Source organism: Pygocentrus nattereri, chromosome 28 (genome assembly GCF_015220715.1).
Source record: "Pygocentrus nattereri isolate fPygNat1 chromosome 28, fPygNat1.pri, whole genome shotgun sequence".
NCBI lineage: Eukaryota > Metazoa > Chordata > Actinopteri > Characiformes > Serrasalmidae > Pygocentrus > Pygocentrus nattereri.
The window spans coordinates 13,879,001-13,897,438 of record NC_051238.1 but is presented as its reverse complement, the minus strand read 5'-3'; the positions used below and the strand labels follow the sequence as shown (position 1 = coordinate 13,897,438).

At 38.6% G+C, this 18,438-nt stretch overlaps 2 protein-coding genes across 3 annotated transcripts in view; one reads left to right on the top strand and one right to left on the bottom strand.

Moving 5' to 3' along the window:
- Positions 1-5,659: 5,659 nt before the first annotated feature.
- LOC108425033 (contactin-5-like) lies at positions 5,660-16,060 on the bottom strand. Of its 2 annotated transcripts, XM_017693408.2 has the most exons (11): positions 16,024-16,060; positions 15,625-15,691; positions 14,905-15,252; positions 14,506-14,742; positions 12,653-12,985; positions 11,678-11,884; positions 9,587-9,692; positions 8,201-8,237; positions 8,025-8,096; positions 7,871-7,939; positions 5,666-6,342 (listed from the first exon to the last, which is right to left on the bottom strand). In XM_017693408.2, the coding sequence occupies exons 2-11, from the start codon at positions 15,677-15,679 to the stop codon at positions 6,262-6,264; spliced, it is 1,545 nt and encodes a 514-aa protein (XP_017548897.2). In that variant the 5' UTR covers positions 15,680-15,691; positions 16,024-16,060; the 3' UTR covers positions 5,666-6,261. The 2 variants fall into 2 exon arrangements, with proteins under 2 accessions (XP_017548898.2, XP_017548897.2); XM_017693409.2 differs by lacking the exon at positions 12,653-12,985 and having other exon boundaries at positions 5,660-6,342.
- Positions 16,061-17,323: 1,263 nt separating this feature from the next.
- nphp4 (nephronophthisis 4) overlaps positions 17,324-18,438 on the top strand; it is a 280,801-nt gene continuing 279,686 nt past the window's right edge. The window contains exon 1 of the mRNA XM_017693446.2: positions 17,324-18,022. Coding sequence (XP_017548935.2) covers positions 17,888-18,022 — 135 coding nt within the window. The 5' untranslated portion in view covers positions 17,324-17,887. The remainder of the gene's footprint in view (positions 18,023-18,438) is intronic.

Below are 18,438 nucleotides of genomic sequence, written 5' to 3'. Positions count from 1 at the left end.
ATGAAATTGAACACAAAAGAGGATTTAGTAGTTATATACTGATCAGGCATAACCTTATGCCCACCTCCTTGTTTTTATGATCATTGTCTATTTTATCACCTCCACTTAATATATAGGTTCACTTTGTAGTTCTACGATTACAGACTGTAGTCCGTCTGTTTCTCTGCATACTTTGTTAGCCCCCATTTGGATCATTCTCAGCACTGCAGTAGCACTGATCTGGTGGTGGTGTGTTAGTGTGTGTTGTGCTGGTCTGAGTGCATCTGACACTACCCACCACTGGTTACAAATATCAGATAGCACGCCAAACCCATCTAAACCCATCTGTGTGTCCAGTTAGGGCAGGGGTGTCTAAGCTTTTTTTCAAAAACGGCCAGGTCGTACTTTGTCAAAGTATCAGAGGTCTGAAATATTCACAAATTATTCAAAATATCAATGCATAGAATCTGAGCTTTCTGGGTGTTATCATATTTCCTGTCACTGTATAAAAATGCATAAAGCTTCTTTTATTGTGGAACCTCTCAGAGCAATTTGGAAATAACAAAAGTGCACATAACAAATAATGAAATGGTTTAGGACATCCTTAATCTATTAGTATAAGTATAATACTCTTAGTATATTCCTATTTAAGTGTTTACTTGTTCAAAATTGTAATTTGTGAGACAAACTTAGCAAAGATCTATTAATGTTTTGTTTTTGTTAGATCATGTTCTGTACAGGTCAATTAAAGGCAACAACAGCAGTCAGAAATCACTTTATTAAATGAGCAGAGCAGTTTAAACAGCATTAATAGCCAAGTTGTATCTGTCCTTTAATGGTTAATGGTTAATATTTACTGAAATCCTGAATTTGCTCTGATATGAAGCTGATACTGTGAGACTCGGGTAATTTGCAGTTGCTTTATCTTCTCTGCCCTGTCCTGAATATTTGCTGTAACACACATGCTTTGCTTCATGTCTGTTGATATTAAATTGATTACAGTCTTTTGACATATGAGGCACTACCATTTGCTTTGGCTCTTGGAAAAAGTTTCCTTTTTGCCAAAACTCACCAGTTTTCTATGTTAAATAAGTGTTTCTTTGTTACGTTGTGGTGCACTACACTGTACTGTTATGGTACTGTTGCCACTATCAGGGGAAAGAAAAAAATTGCAATGTAAGTTTGAATAAGAAAAGATATTTATCACTTTCAGTGTTACCTAGACAAGCCAACAAGTTTTTACATCATCCACTGAAAATAATTCACTTTGTGTACAAGACAATGACTATTTATCGAACATTAAACTGACTGGGTTGTGATTTAACTCTCGGTGGCTGAAAGATTCCCCTTCACTTTTGAATGACTGAGGCAGTTCATATTTATAACTGTACTCCTCTGTCAGCTTCCTTTGTACTACTGAAGTTGTAGTACAGCCTGGCTGGATAAATGACTGAGAAAGTGAGGTTAGAGCAATCCTGTGAAAGAAAAAATTGCAATGTACTGGCTGGCAGGCGACTAATATCACAGCCAGTATCTCCTATATCTCCACCTATAAGCAGATCATGGCCTGGTAAGTTGCAGTGTCATAGTGTTTGCGTATACAGAGTATGCGCTTACGTATGGGCCTGTGTTTTGGGGGACCCAAAAATTACTTCATATGTTCTTTATGTTATGATCATGATCACATCTGCTTCTTATCACCGATTATTGACCATTTTTTAACCCTGGCCTCATTTTCCTAGCACTTCACTCTGTCCTGAGCAACCATTACTATCCACTGCTAACTTTCAGCTTTTTACTAGTGCAACAGAAAGTTTCCCTCAAATACATTTTTGAATATGAAGCTACTTGTATCAAACACCAGTTACCCTGACACAACAGGGGATGTTGTTTTCCACCCATTATCAAAGCTAGAAACAAATAAAGAGCATGTCAGCTTTGAGTTTGAGTTAAACCTCACCCTCACCTGAACACACACTCATAGACACACACACCTTATCTAAAGATGCTCAAAAACAAGTTGCTTCATTCAGTCTCACTGAACCTTGCGCTTGATGCGAATATGAACTTGATCATGATCTGAGGTCGGCTTTTGGCAGTAATATTTTGTTATAATGTTGTGTGAGAGGGAAATGAATAGGGTAGTGAGCCGCTACTGCTGGCGCTGGTCTCTAGACTCTCATAAGGCATGGGCATGATAACGGCCATACCAGGAGGATCGTGGGAGGCTCCCCTGGAAAAGGGGCTTAAATGTTGTTTATTTTGTTTCTTTCAGTTAAAGATATGTGGTATGTGTTTATGGTGTTCTGCTCATGGTGGAGTCATGGCCTCCCCTGTGTCCTACTCTGTGCTGATGCTGCAATACTGCCAGAATTACCAGCTCTGTTTTTTTCATCTGATGTCTAGGAATTGAATTCAGTTTCAACAATGTGCTCAGCTCTGTGGCAAGCACAGTGAGGTTGTGTTGGATGTGAGTTTTCTGCCTACTTAATATAGGCTTCATAAAAACCTCTGCTTATAAATAACAGAGAGACACCCATTCAACCACACTGTTTATACACTGGTTGTTGTCTTTTATTATATTTTACTTTGGCTCCATGAGCAATTTGCGCTAATACGTGAGGTCATGCTGGCCTCTCCTTGCGTTGTTTGTCTCTCGATTGAAATGAGCCCTGCCCAAAAGCTTTACTTACAGGCCTGGAGTCGACTTTCTACACCGCTGGTGAGTTGGATGTAACATTTGCTGCATTGCAGCTTTGATGTAGCTCACACATTTTCTCTGTAATCATGTTTTGTGTTTTACTTATGTGTTGTTAATCCCTTAAATGTCTGGTGGATGCAGCGTTTTACCACACACCTCTGTAACCTAAGAATAGCTCAAACAGTTCAGTAGTTTCTGAATAATAAGCCTTAGTAATAAGTAATAATAAGGCTGGGATTTTAAGTGGTTAAATTTGAAAAGCACAAAACAGAGTATGTGTTTGGTAATGCATACATGGACATGAAGAGGACGAAATAACTTCTCTTTTTGGCAGGCAAGCCTGTCCATTTGTGTCACAATGTGACAAAACTGAAGTTTTTGGCAATTGCAAAGCAGCATGCCTAGACAAACAAGTTTCAGTTTCACACTACTGTTTCCAACCAAGTAAGTATTCTAACAAGGTTTTTAAGTTACTTAACTGTGCTCTGGTCACAGACCAAGGAGCATCTGACTGTTAAAGAACACAAGCTTGTTTGTGGCAGCATGTGCCCTGATTGGGACTGTTGACCACTTTTACGCAGCTGAATCAAAGACATGTTTTATGTCAGGATTCTATGAAGGCTTTGTATGAGGAGATTTTACAATCATGACTTGTCTATGGCTTGTCTAGTGAGACCGAGAATGAGTAAGAGGAAGCAGGTTAAGAAATGGTCAGTGACCTAGCCTTAGAGGAACTGCCCAGGTCTAGATGACTGCAAGTCTACAAATCTTCTAAGGTCAATAAACTTTTTTGGTGCACAATTTTTATTAATTTGAAATGAACAAAATGTTAAAATAAAACATGAAATATAAAATGTTCACAGGTCTTTTGCCCTGGCTACACTTTTTATTAACTGTAATAATGTGTTAAAATGTGTTTTCTGTGAAGGTCATGTTCTTATGTTTTACCTATTTATCAACAAAGCCTATCACTTGACCAAACATCTGTGACTATATTTTAAACTAAAATAAGTATACTCAAAACACACAGTATCAGACATAGAGGGTGTTTCTTTACTGGATGAGATGTTATTTTTAAGTTTTGCAAATATGGAAATATTAAAACTGCCTGTTGGGGCTTTTTAAAAAGTAGCTTAAAATATTTTCCTAAAGTGGGCTTACTCAGAGCTTTCCCCTATGGAAAGGTGAATAAATAGCATGAGATAAGTCAAATGCTGCCTGTGGCAGAGTCCACGGTTTGATGCAAAGGACAGGGCCATTCCATTCCTCCCCATTCCCTTTTTCATACACCTTGGCCAGCTTGCTTCATCCAACAATTCACTGTTATCACCAGGATTAGTCAGCAGCTCAAAGTTTTGCAAAGAGGCAATGGATTTAAAAGTAATGACAATGTCCATCCACAGAAAGTTGCAGCACAGCATGAATACACTTTAACACTCTAGTTTCAACTGGAAACTCACGTTACATAACATCAGATGCACTGAAACACCATGGGAAGGTGTTTTTTGATCAGGCAGTGTTTCTTGAGCCTTAACAGTATGTGCCACTGACTCAAGCCACCAAAGAGTCAACATAATTGCACAAAATGATTAGCAGTGACAGCTAGCTTCTAATTAGCTGTTCAACAGGTCAATATTTGTTATAACCCAAGTCCTGATTTCTTAGATGTACTGAATTCTGAATGAATAAAGTGGATTTGTTTGAAAACTGTCTGTTTCATTCAGTTTGACATCAAGCAATGAGAAACATACCTCTATTAGGCCATTAGGGTACCATTTCCTTCTGTGCAGGTGCTCTTGTGGGCACTGTACAAATCTCTCACTTGTTGAGAACATTTGCAGTAGGGTGGTAGCCGAGGTACATTAAAAGTTAATGCAGAAAAAATGTTAAGCCAAACTTTGTAGCCTAAGATAGTTAGCTTACACTAGCCATTCTCCAGCATTACCAGCATCACAACCTAGCTGTTAGAATGCTGCCTGATAGATTCAGAGCAGGGAGACTGTGTCGTACCAAACAGGTTGATCACAGATGTGTCCAGGACCTCTCATCCAGGGTTTGCTGCAATGGCCCTAAATCTTTACTTTCTAGAAGCTGTTCATGGTGCTTATCAGCAGCTGTATGAAGACTTGCAAGAATCCTCACTTAAATGGTTCATCAGGTTACCTAATCACATGTGGAACATTATCAATATAAGACTTGTTAGGTCTAAAAGGGTAAAACCTACAATATCTACAAATACAATGACTAAGGATTACCAATAATAACTAACTAGGACACTTAATAACACATAAAATGTGATGAAAAGTTACGTATGAAAAAACCATCCAAAGCAGAGCTGATGTTCTCCTTCACTTTAGGCTCGTATGGTTTCATATTTATGAGCGTGGCACAAGCAGAGCCATCTCTCTACAGGGCTCTGGGCATGTGTGAGGCATCATCAGGGGGCAGTAACATTGGTTGACTGATTTGCATACTGTGACGTCATCATACTTCGGTATGAAGACACATCATCCGCACCTATAGCAGAGTTGAACCAGAGGGGCACTGCAGAGGCGGAACTGACCATGATAAAAATGATATTTTTACAGTTTGGAAAGACGTGTTCACATTTCAAGCAAGGCTAGTATATTTTATTAATACAGAGCATTGCTTTTCAGTTATTACTGAAAAAAAGTCTGAGGGTGTAGTTACCCTTTAAGGTCTATGTCCCAATCAATTTTAAACTGTTCCATGGTCTCGTCTTAAAAAGAGGGTCATGTTTTTGCTGTTGCCACACCAAGGATGGTCTCCCAAGTGACATTAAGCACACTTTGTCTAGGGCTGTTTTTAAAACCAAGCTTAATACATACTTTCATCGATTAGCATTCAGCAGATATTAAACCATTGAACTGTGGATTGAGGAATGTACGCTGTTGTGTTAATGTACAGTGGTGGTGATCGGAAGGTGGAAACTCTGTTTGTGTTTGATTGTAAAGCACTTTGGTTTTAAATGTGCTTTATAAATAAAATGTACTCATTTACTTACTTACTAGTACCATTGTAGAAATGTTTTAAAATTGTTTTTGACCCAGTTTGGACATTTATAGCCCAGCTAGAATGTCTAAATGTCACCGTTTGCTGCCATCAATATTAGAATCCACATCCCTGCTATATATTACAGTTAGAAATGATAAAAATGACCAAAACAAACTAGATTGCAAGGAAAGATTTAGACATTTTGAGGTTCTAATCAGAAGACTCGGTACAAAAAGACAACAGTCAAAAGGTAAAACAAAAATCATAATTATAAAAAAATGACACAGTTTTATGGTGGATATTATCATTTGTCTTTTTTTCCTCCTTACGATGGAAAAATATCTACCAAAACAAAACAGCGCACAACAGCAGAGTACAACAACACAAGACCCTGCTGAAGGTCAGTATCAGCTATCAGCTGACCCAAACACATATACAGTCATAGAAACATTCAGCCTTGATACTACTGGCAAAAATAGACCCTCTTACAGTTCTCACTGGAGCAAGGCACAAAGGTGCATCACGGAGAATTCTTCCCAACTACTCTATTATCTCCCTGGTGTAGTTCAGGTCTCTGCTGGCTGTTTTCTCTTCAAGGTCTCATACTCTGCTTCTGGAGCTCTTCTCTGCAGTGCTGTGTACACACCCTGACAGAACCGCAGAAAGGAGCCACATGTTAGTTCTAAACACAGTCCATATGTGCAAGCTTTCATTCAGATTTTAAATACAGGATTGCGCATAGAGGAAGCCAAATATACTGAGTTACCAGTTCATTAGGTAGTTAAGGAGTGTTAGGTACTTAGTATTTTGTTCCTTCAGTCTAAAGGTGCAATGATTTCAATATATATCGGAAAATCTCATTTGTACAGTGTATTGAAATTTAAAATTTTATCGTGGATATGCCTCTCACTTTCTTCTCATTCTGAGCATCTCTCATTTAGCATCTTTCATTTAGCAGGAAACCACTGTCAACAGTGAAAACTAGGCATCTGGGTGAATCCTATCAGAGTAAAGTGGGCAGAATTAACATATTGACATTAATATAACAAGATATATTCAGACACTCAGATACAGCATTTTTGCTGTATATCATATCAACATTTTTACAAACTCACCTGTCATATAAGTGCAGTTTAAGGCTATGGTACAGTACTCCTCTTGCTCTATATAATATCACGACCATCTAGCCTGCCCATCAGTGGAGATGGATCACCATAGGACCACGACTAACCTTATATTTTTTGTGTGGTGGATCATTCTCAGCAGAGCGGTGACTCTAAACATGGTAATAGGATGTAATGTGTGTTTCACTGCTATGAGTGTATCATACGCAGCAGTGATGCTGGGGCTTTTACACATTGTGTACATTTGTCCACTTAACTAGACATGGGTATGGCTACATATGTTGTAGATGTACATTTACAAACTATAGCTTTATTTTTTATGAAGAACTTGTGTTATCATCCACGAGTGATCAGTTTCTGGCTGGATACATTCTCAGATGGTGTAAACATTCCATCAATTTTGCTATGCCTGACACTTCCATGCCAGTGCCACAAAAGCCACCATGCTACTATCAAGTCGTGTAGCAGCTGTGCTGAGAATAATAATGTTTCATCAATGGTGGCCATGTGGTGGTCCTTTTCTACTGATGGCTGTCATTGACAAAGTTTATTTATATAACACTTTTTACTACAGGTGTTGTCGCAAAGCAGCTTTACAGAAAAATCTGGCTCTAAGCCTCCCAAAGGGATACAGGAGTGTATAATAAAACTTTGGGTCAGCTGGTGGGCCCTGGCCATTTAAAGGTTAATGATCATGTTTTAAACTCGAGTTTTCCTTTATTTTACTACTTTTCTTGTGTAAATGCATTCATTTGAATCTAATATTCTAAGAAATACAGTATTCTGAAAAATGAATAACGTACGCAGTGGCTGTTTTGGCTGGAAATCTGATAAGTGAATGGTGGCCCCTGACTTTTGTACAACTGTGTTGTATTTGTTTGTTTGATTGGTCTGTCTGCTGCTGTTCTATCTAAAATGTAGCACCATGTCCTGGAGAAACTACATTTTGTTCATCTCTCAACTCATCTATGATCAGAGCAAGAGGATAATAAAGCTGAATTAGACTTTGGCTCTTCTGCACAGTCCTGTATGAAACAAGCATCATATTTACAGTATCATTGGCCGACATGACTGCAGGCTTGGCAGTGGTGTGTAAGTTACTGGTTGGAGCTGTCCCGGGCTGAAAACAAAAAAAAAAAGACAAAGTTTACACACTGGAGTTGCACACACACACACACACACACACACACACAATGCAGACTTACCTTCAGAGTGTAGTAGTCCGATGAAGTGGTCTCAGTGTTGAGGGCTGTGTAAGTGTCATCTTCAGGATGGCTCTGAGAGAAATAAGTACAAGGCCACATCCGTCATCATTCAGCATTTAGCTTTGTATGAGCATGTGGCTAATAGAGAAAGTGATAATTAGTAGAAAAGTCAGTACCTGACTGCACGCATGACCCTCAGGTCTCCTCTTCCTCCTGAATTCACAATCAAAATCAATTATATCACTTATCTTCAGTAGAGATATGGCTTTGGTTTGTTTTGAAGGGACCATTCACCCAGAGTAAAATGGACAAAAATAGAGTAGCTGTTTTCTTTGTAAAAAAAAAAAAAAAAGAATATAAAAATGAATTAGTAATACTTTACATTAAAGGCTGCAAATTAATTGACAATTACATGATGATAAGTAATTAAATACTTATTATTCACATATTTTTTAACTGCATTAAGCATTAGTTACTGATTAAGTACTTAGCATTTGAGTAAACTGATAGTTCAGTTTGTCATTAGTTCACAGCTGAATTACACTTATCTGTTAATCCCAGTAATTATGCATTAATTACTCTACCAATTTAAAGTAATTGACTAATTGTCATTTTGTGTCCTTCCCTCTAAAGTGATTGTTCTCATTACTAATTATATTATGAACGCATGATTAAGGCTTGACTAGTTACTAACATCTTAATTTCTCTTTACATGTTTTTGTTTTTGTGTCCTCTTGAGTAAAGTGGAAAACACATATTACATTTGCAACATTTAGTCTGTAAAGTCCTTCATACTTGCACATCTCATGCAATGACAGGTTGTTTAAAACCTCTTATTCTCCAGGGTATTGGTTTGTCCATCTGAATTTACATGAAAATTTACTGCTGAAAGCCAAAAATCTTAGACGCTCTTTGTGTTTTTTTATAAAAAATAATTTATACAGAGTGTAACACTGAAGAGATGCCATCTGTTTATAGTTTATAGCCCAGATTTGTGGAAAAATGGATTGACTTTCAGTAGACAAAAAAACTTCTTTTATGATAAGGCTTTAAAATTACATCACCCATCTGTTTGACTGGAAAGAAGACAGTCACAGCTCTCATATGACACCCACCTTATGAATGTAGCTTATGAGATATTGCTTAACATCAGTTTACGAAGTCTTTACAAACTTGCTGTTTTAGAGCTTAGAGATATGAAGTGAAAAAATGATCAGGCTAGTCACGTTAGCTGAAGTAACAGACCACTAGCATTTGTCTGAAGGACTGACTGCTTTGTGCAAATTTTGAGCCACATGTGATCAACTATGGCTTTTGGTGGTCTCAAATGACAAAATACTGAGTAACATTCTGAGAAATTAAAAAATGCTCGGAGTCCCACGGCACCATCATATGGCGACACTGAATGTTTAGTGTCCATACCTTCATTAAAAACAATGCTATCAAATTTTTGAATGTGATGCCGCACATCAAGTGTATGGTGGCCTTTAGGGTCTAAGTCTCAGAACCACTTGGACTGTGTTTTAAGTTGTGACTTCATTTTAGAATTCTCTCACATTCACCTGATGTACAGAACAGCAGTAAGAAGCAAGGGAAGCAGAGCCGTCACTCCTACTGTTCCCCAAATAGCAGAATGATCCCAGACAGCACCTACTGATAGTGTTGCACCTTCACAGAGACACACATTTAAAAAACAATACATTGATATTTTTAATTAATACTCTTATGCACTGTGTACTCAGTAAAATTATGATCTACAATGACTGTTGGGGCTCTAAAATGTCAACACCAAGAAAATAACAGTAAAGAGCACCATTTAACCCACTGTGAAAATGTGCATCTGACAATAGTCAAATTCTGAATCAATGGGCACGCCATACAAAACCTTAATCTAATGTACAATCGAAGCACAAATTGAGATAATTCTCAGTATTTAATAGCAGTAAAAGTAATTGTTCATCTGATTGTTAGTACAATAAAGCTCATTTAGGCTAAGCTCTTAGAGGATTTGTAATGTTATAGTATATATTGGCCCCTCCCTGTCCTGCCCATGTGCTCCTGTTGTGTTTACTTCCCAGTCCTGTCCATGTGCTTCTTTGTTTTGGTTTTTAGTCCAGCCCCTTGTTTTGTGACTCCACCCCTGATTGTTCCCACCTGTTTTCCACCTGCGTCTGGTTATCCCTAGTTATCCCTGTTTGTATTTAAGCCCTGTGTTTTCCTGAGTTTCTTGCTGGTCTTTGTTTGATGTTTGTTAGATGTACTGTTCGAAGTGTATGTATTGTTTGAAGAGTTTTGTTTATTTCTGGTCTGTTTGGAGTTCTGTGTTCATTTTGTCATGTCTGTCCCTCTTGCTCTCCATATTGGCCATCTGACCCTGGACCGTTTTGACCATGACCCTGGTTTTGCCCTTAATAAAAGTCGCTTATCTCAGTTTATGTGTCCTCCTCCTCACTCCACGTTACAAAGGGTTAACTGTTAACTATGTAACAAGACAATACTAATAGGTAAGATTAGCGAGGACGTGAGGAAACAGAAAAAAGTGGAACTAGTACAGGGAAATTATGATAGTACCTTCCTAGTGGGCAGCACCTGAAGTGTGAAATTTGACTCAAAGCAAGACCCAGATTTATAGCAGGACCCAGAACAGAAGAGGAGCCAGGAAACAGGACAGGAAGGAAAATGTAAGACAGGGACAGGGACCAGTACAATAGCAGGGACAAGGACAAGGACGGTAATAAGTACTGGTATATACACTGTGATAAGGTAATATGTAAATGGGACAGGGAAGGAAATACGAACAAGGTTCAGAAGTGGGACAGTGACCAGTGAAACGGCAGGGACGAGGACAAGGATGGTAGTAAATACTGGACTAGAAACTGTGATAAGGTCATATGTAAATGGGACAGGGAAGGAAATATGAACAGGGTTCAAAAGTGGGACAGTGACCAGTGCAACGGCAGGGACGAGGACAAGGATGGTAGTAAGTACTGGACTAGACACTGTGATAAGGTACTGAAGAAATGGGACAGGGAGGGAAATATGAAGAGAGTTCAGAAATGGAACAGGGACCAGTGCAGCAGCAGGGATGAGGACAAGGTTGGTGATAAGTACTGAACTAGACACTATGATAAGGTAATAAGCAGGCGGAGCTAGGTGGAACAGTAAACAAGACCTGTCTGGGGAAGCAAATCTGCTATTACTTCCTAATTGTGTCGGTGGTTAATTAGAGTGTTAAGTCAATGGAAGAGCCAGCATGGCCTACCTAGACACTTCAGATAATAAAATCCTGATTACATAATGTTCCTTTTTTGGCATTGCAGGATTTTAACTCAAAAACCAAAACTTAACAATGAAATAAGACTGTTAGTAAAACACTTAGTAAAAAACTACATGAATCACTGGAGTTCCTGCAATGACCAACACAGTGTCATGCCCCAGTGTGTAACACACACATCAATGACATAACACCATGCATTTAAGATTTCTGTGTGAGGTGTAGATGAACAGCCTGCAAGAGGACTTAGCTTCTTCAACATGAGCTACAAAGTTGTGATGAAAGTGGCACTAAGCTTACATGTGAACCGTAGTCACTTTAGGAATGTTTCTTGAAAGAAATACATTGTGCAAACCAAGTGGTGAAAGTGTTTCATTACCTCTCACAACACATGTATAGTTGTCTGTCTTCTTGTAGTTGGGCAGTTCCAGATAAAGCTTGTTGTATTTGGTGAATTTGTTAGTCATGGGTTGTCCGTTCTTGTACCAGATGTAAGTGGTATCATCATTGAGCCTACAGGTGGTTTTACAGCTTAGTATTACTGTTTGCCCTGATACTGTGGTAGAACCAACTGTAACGTCCATACCTACAAACACAACAACATACAGACTTTTAGGTAGATTTAAACTGATAGTTTAACAAAAAAATCTAATTTACAGAATTTTCCCAAGTCCTAAATGAAGTGGGCAGGACCTTGGTTAAATTTTAAACAGGTGCTTCAAAGCTAATGTATGCTAAGAAGTAATGGAAAGTAATACATACTAACAATGAGAAAAGGAAGCCCGCTAAGTAAAATTGTGTAAACTGGTCAAAAAATTTGAAAAAAGGCAATAAAAGATAAATGTATTAAATTCAATAAAGATAAAAGTATTTACAATGCTTAGGCTTCAATGTGGCTGCTATTACTGTTTTAGCTATCTTATGTACTTGTGTATGTACTGCACATTGCGTCTCATTACATCCCAGGATTGCCTTAGTGGCTCAGGAAGCATTTGGTGCTCTTTTGATGTTAAAATAAATGTAACACATAACAAAATAAGGTAGCACATAACTTATCAAGATAAGGCAGGATTTTTGAGGTATTTCAGAATGTAGACAGCTTTATTGTTGGGGACATGCATTTTGGCATAAAATGCTGCCTAAATAGAGAGCTCACTAGATATGGAGACACTGACCATGTCAGAAAACACATAAACGAGCGTAGTGCAGTTTGAGGGAAGTGTTTGATATCTACATGCAGTTTACATGATGCTAGTTGTGGCACAAGCTTCCATTACTTGTTAACTACATTAGCCTTGTAACTCCAAGTGATGTAGCATGCGGCAAATGTTGCAGATTCAGTGACATGAATTACTTGTGACAGTCAGCTGAACTCCTGGTGAACCAATGAAGACACTTGGCGTAGTATTAGTCATGAAAAGGAAGTGATAATTTCCAGAATCACTCTGTCTTAGGCCAGTCAGTCTTAGAGCACAGTTCTTGTTCTTGTCCCCAGCATACTCCACACGTCCCGCGAGTCCCTGCTCGGACTGTCTCATGTCACTATGATTGTAAGACCAGTATGCTTCAATGACTGCTTGGTCACTGGGATATGAGTAGGTGCATGGGATGTTCACTGATGAGCCCTCCAAAGCACAGACTCGTCTGTCTGCATAGGTCACACTAAAACAGTTCTTACCCAAAACACCTGCAAGATTCACAGATATCACCAGATAATCACATACAATTTGCTCATGAGATGTATGAAGTAAAGAGGTTTACCATAAAACATGAAACCATAAACTCTGAGAGCAAGTAAGTTCAGTGAATTCATTCCTTAAGCTACTTGGGTGCACTCTAAATAAAAACGGTTCTTCAAAGGTTCTTTAGTAAAGAAAAAGGTTCTATGTAGAACTATGAGCACTCAAAGAACACTTTGCACTGGGAAAGAGGTTCTGTATAGCACCAAAAAGGGGTCGTCTGTAGTTACGATGCCAAGCTTGTAACAGTAGAAGAACACTTTTTGGTGCTATATAATACCGTTTTCAAAAAGGCTTTATATAGAACCACCGACTGCACTCTCCATCAGTCTGAAGAGCCCTTTCATGATGCAAAGGACCATTTAATCAAAGGGTTCTTTGACTGTTCATAGTTCTATATAGAATCACTGTCTGTACTAAAGAACTCCTGAAGAGCCGCCTTTTTAAGAGAGGAATCTTTACTATTTTACTACTTATTTTTATGGTATTTAGTGGGGGTGCACAATATATCAACACATGATATAGTATTCGCAGGTATATGGGAAAATATATACATTCATATACAATCAATATCACTAGATAGCATTGTTTTGATAGTAGAATTACAGTCAATAATTATGTATAATTACATATATTTAATGTTAATATACCTCCTTATTTTTTGCTTGCAATAATGGTGGCCATATTATTTCATATAAACTCACAAAAATGCCTCATAATAGAGACCAAGTCCATGTGGCTCATGTTGGCCCATATTGGTTACACATTCTGAAAAGTGATGCTCAGTCTCAATTGGCAAAGATTTGAATTGGATGGGTTTTGCTCCAATAATGGCTCCAAATCAATGATTGGCCAGTTGATTACTTTCATTTTGGCTAACCTGTGCTGTAAATTTACGAGTGTAAATACTGTAAGCCAAGTTAATGCACTCACACAGTATTTGAATGCTGCTGTTACACCTATACTAAAATGGCATAATTAATGACTCATTGTGCTTTTTTTGTTATAGAACAAGCTAAAATAATCAGCTGAAAAAATTTTGGACTTCTCTAATGAAATATGCCATCTCTAATTATAACTAGTCTATGTTGTGTATAGCTGGTGAAGCCAACCTACATGTTTAAATAAAGCTATTGTTTAAATGACAAAATATAAAGTCATGTAAAGTTTAATAATAACTGTCAGGTATAATTTAGTTGCATCATGGCCCCTCTTCACAGCTCTACAGCTTTTTAAGATGAATGATAGTGAGATTTCTTTTAATGCAAAGAAGTAAATGATCAGTTATTGATTGTATCAGCCCCAACAAGGTATTCATTTTCAGTTATCATATCAGCCAGACATTCCATATTGGTGCATCCCTGGTATTTACATATTAAAGCTCTTCGAATAAGTCATGAAAAATGCTTTTTCTGTATGTTAGCATTTGTACAGTGGCAAAGCTGAAAAGAATGGAATTCATACTCACACACAGCAGAGGAATAGACTGTATTGCCGTGGACTTTAATCGAGCAGAAGTAGCTTCCTCCGTCAGTGCTGGATAACACCAGAGGCTCAGCATTCTGGTATAATGTGAGTTGTACACGTTGTCCGTTCTTATACCAGGTGCACCAGAATATGTTCAGTTTGCATGAGGTGCTGCAGGTGAGGTTTACGCCCTGCTCTCGCTGCGCCACACTGCTACCATGCGTCCTCACCTGAATGTCTAAATGGAGTTACAGTGATTAGTAACACTGAGTTACAGTGCTGAAATATCAAAACCTTTGTCCTCTCACCCTAAACATAGTTGATCAGTAGAAAAAAAATTGCCTTGCTGTACAAGGACTAGCTAAACAAATCACTTTGCCAAATTGAAACCAACTGTTACCTGTAACTGTCAGGTTTACTGCTGTCCAGCTGATATATTTCTCGCCAGTTGTAGTAAAGAGTAGGAGGCGATATTCTCCAGAGTCCTCCTCTCTTACATCTCTTATTATCAGACACGTGGAGCTTTTGGTCTCTACATAATCCACACGACCAGCGTAGTCTGAGTCTAAAGCCAGATCTTCTGGAAGTTCTTCACTTCTCCATTTAGCTTTCTGTTTGTGGCTGAACCACACCACTGTCTGGATGTTGGCTAATGAGTAAGAGCAATTGAGAAACACCTTTGACCCTCTTGAAGCACAGATGCTTCCTTCATCACATCTCACTGTCCAGTGCGCCTGACCTAAAGAACCTGCAACAGTCACACACACACACTATCAGCAGGAGTGAAATATCTAAAGAACAGAAATTTCAAATGTTAGAAATAATACATTTCTTACAAGTTATACTTCAATTAATATACACAAACTCAACTTTAAGTTTATTCATAGATTTTATCTTATACCTTTGTGCTTACATCGAATATTTCCAGAAAGATCTGACTTATGTTTCAAGTGTCAATTACATAAAGGTTTGAAATTAAATTTTGACACAATGTAAAGGGCAACAGGCATTTTCAAATTATGGCAAATATGGAAAAACAACAAAAAATGGAGGTTTTGTTCCGACAGCAGCGATATGTAATGTTTTACAGTGATATAGTAAATAATTTCCGATATAGTACCTTCAATGTTAATGAGAAATATCAAGTGCAAGATGCTGGCAAATTCCGAATACATTTGCTCTTGTTCCTGAGAAGTAGTTAACACACACACACACACACACACACACACACACACACACACACACACACACACACACACACACAAATTGCTTTTGTGAACAAACAATAATCATCCTGCCTACATATTTGACAGGATGACCATAAAAGGACCACAATAAACAACAATGTGACTAAGAGATCAAGGGTTATACATATTAAATACATTATATGTTCATGCTTTGATCCCACTATATTGCATGTCATGTATAAGTACATGTGTTAATATCTCATATATAAGATACATTTCATAGTTATAGTATGAAGATCTGTGAAAACATAAGAGTGCTGAAATGTACTCACATGTACTCACTCACTGAGGAACAGGCTTGGATCTACTGAGGTCACAGAGGAGTGTGTGTCTATGATGTGTGTGTCGTGGGCTTTTTTTAAAGGACTGATTTCCTTCCTCTTTTGTTTACAGCACTAAGTAGTCAGAGTCACAGAATTCAGAGGCTTTAGGAAATAATGTGATTCACCTTTCTATTTTAAATTCTACTTTAACTTCAGTCAGTAATGCGTTTCTAGCATGTATTCATTATTATGTTTGTAAAAGGCAAAAAACTAACTAAATAAATGATATGCAGTTGTGCTTAAAAGTTTAAGCACTTAATTCATAAGTGCACTTTATAGCTCTACAGTTACAGACTGTAGCCCATCTGTTTCTCTGCAGACTTTATTTCATCTTGTTCTGTAATGTTTAGGAAGCTCTCAGAACCACCACAGAGCTGGTGAGTCATTCTCAGCATTGCAGTGGCACTGACATGGTCGTGATGTGTTAGCGTGTGCTGCACTGGTCTGAGTGGATCAGACAGAGCGGTGCTGCTGGAATTTTTACACAATCAGTGTCACTGCTGGACTGAGAATAGTCCACCAACCAAAAACACCTGTCCAACACTGATGAAGGACTAGAGGATGACCAAAACAGACTGCCAGACTGACTTTACATCTACAAGAGGAATCAACACACCACCACCATGTCACTCACTGTCACTGCAGTGCTGAGAATGACCCACCATTGAAAAACAGGGTGAAAACATGCAGAGAAACAGATGGACTACAGTCAGTAACCATAGAGCTACAAAGTGCATTATATATGGTATGTAGAGCTGAGAAAATGTAGATATAAGTATAGATATAAGGAAGATGTAGCTTCTTTATATAGCGGCCGGTCTAGGTATGTGTGCATTATGTTATTAAATTAAATCAGATATGCTACTTCTTTGATGGCATTTAAGAAATCCATGCAATGACTAGAGTCGACAGAGAGGTTTGGACCAATACCTGTGCTCTTGTAACCATGACATTTTTTAAAACAAAAACATCTTTTGTTAGTTTTTTTCATTTACATTTTTTCTAATACTATGTAGTTTTTTTTGCAGCCAGACACACTTGAGATAAACAGTTTTAAATCATTTTTAAGGCTTCCTAAGACTTTTGCACAGAGGTGTACACACACCCCCAAACCCACAAACTACCTCCAAGAAGTAGTGCTCACGTTAAAGCTAACACTTATTTTCACCTCCTCCCCTGAAGAGGGCGATACAGCGCGCCCGCCGCTCTTGTCACCTTGGTAACAGCTTCCAAGCTCCCCCACTAAACAACTTGGCCAGGGTCTTAGCTAGGTGGAGGGCTGTCTAGCGTATTTTATGGTTTGTCTAACGTAATCTTATGATTTCTGCCATTATATTACCACAGATAAGAGGTCCTTTTGAATACCACACCATATAAAGCCATAAAGATAACGTTAACCGGGCGCACTGCTGGTCAGCATGCTTCTGTTAGCAGACTAGCCGGTTAGTTAACGGCTGTAGGCAAGGGGGGAAGCATAGCTAGCTTAGCAACGCTGAGAAACAAAAGAGCGGTGTAAGAAGCTCTCTGAGTTTAAACCAGCAGGCGCCGAGAATAACGTTAACGAACTGACTGCGTGTTTATAAGCTAGCGGTAACACCGCCTGCTCGAAGAGTCTGACAAGAAACGTTAAGCGATGATTTTGATGTCAGCTGAGTAACCTGGTAAAGTACCAGTTAACAATGCTGACAAGCAAAAGCCATTTACTTAGGCTCGCTCATGATTACTACCTCCCACATATTTCAGCTGTTTAGCAGGAGCATGTCCTTCATTTGGATCACAAGCTATCAGTGCTGTCAGTGATTTGAGCTGGAAAATGTCTGAGTGGAAGCGCATTTTTGAGGAAAAGCGGGTGATCCCCCCTCACAGCCAGCACTCACGCCTAGCATCGGGGCCAGCTCAGGCTTTTCGGCTGGTACTCAAACAGGTGGATGGACTTCACGCAAAGCAGGTGATCCGACCCCACTCAAGGACATTCATCACCGTGTAAACAGACAGCTAGCTTTAAGTTTGACATTCCTCATAACTCAGTCCAGTTCAGGTGAAATAGGCTCCACTTTAAACATAGCTAAAGTCAGCTTCTTCTTCGCCAGCTTCTTTCTAGAATGTACCCGTGGAAAAAGTCGTGGAAATTCGAACAAGAAGCTGACGAATAGGATAATAGCATAACGTTGCTTCAGTCTCATGTAGTGTACTTTAAAAGGGCATGACATCGGCTTCCCAAGAATTCTGCACAGTTCTGTCACTGAGATGTAAACAAAGTGTTTTATAGTGCTAAAACTGGGGGAGAAAAGTTTTTCTTGTGTTACAAGTTGTGTTATTGTGTTACAACACCCCATGTGTACCACTCTGCCATAAATATTTTTA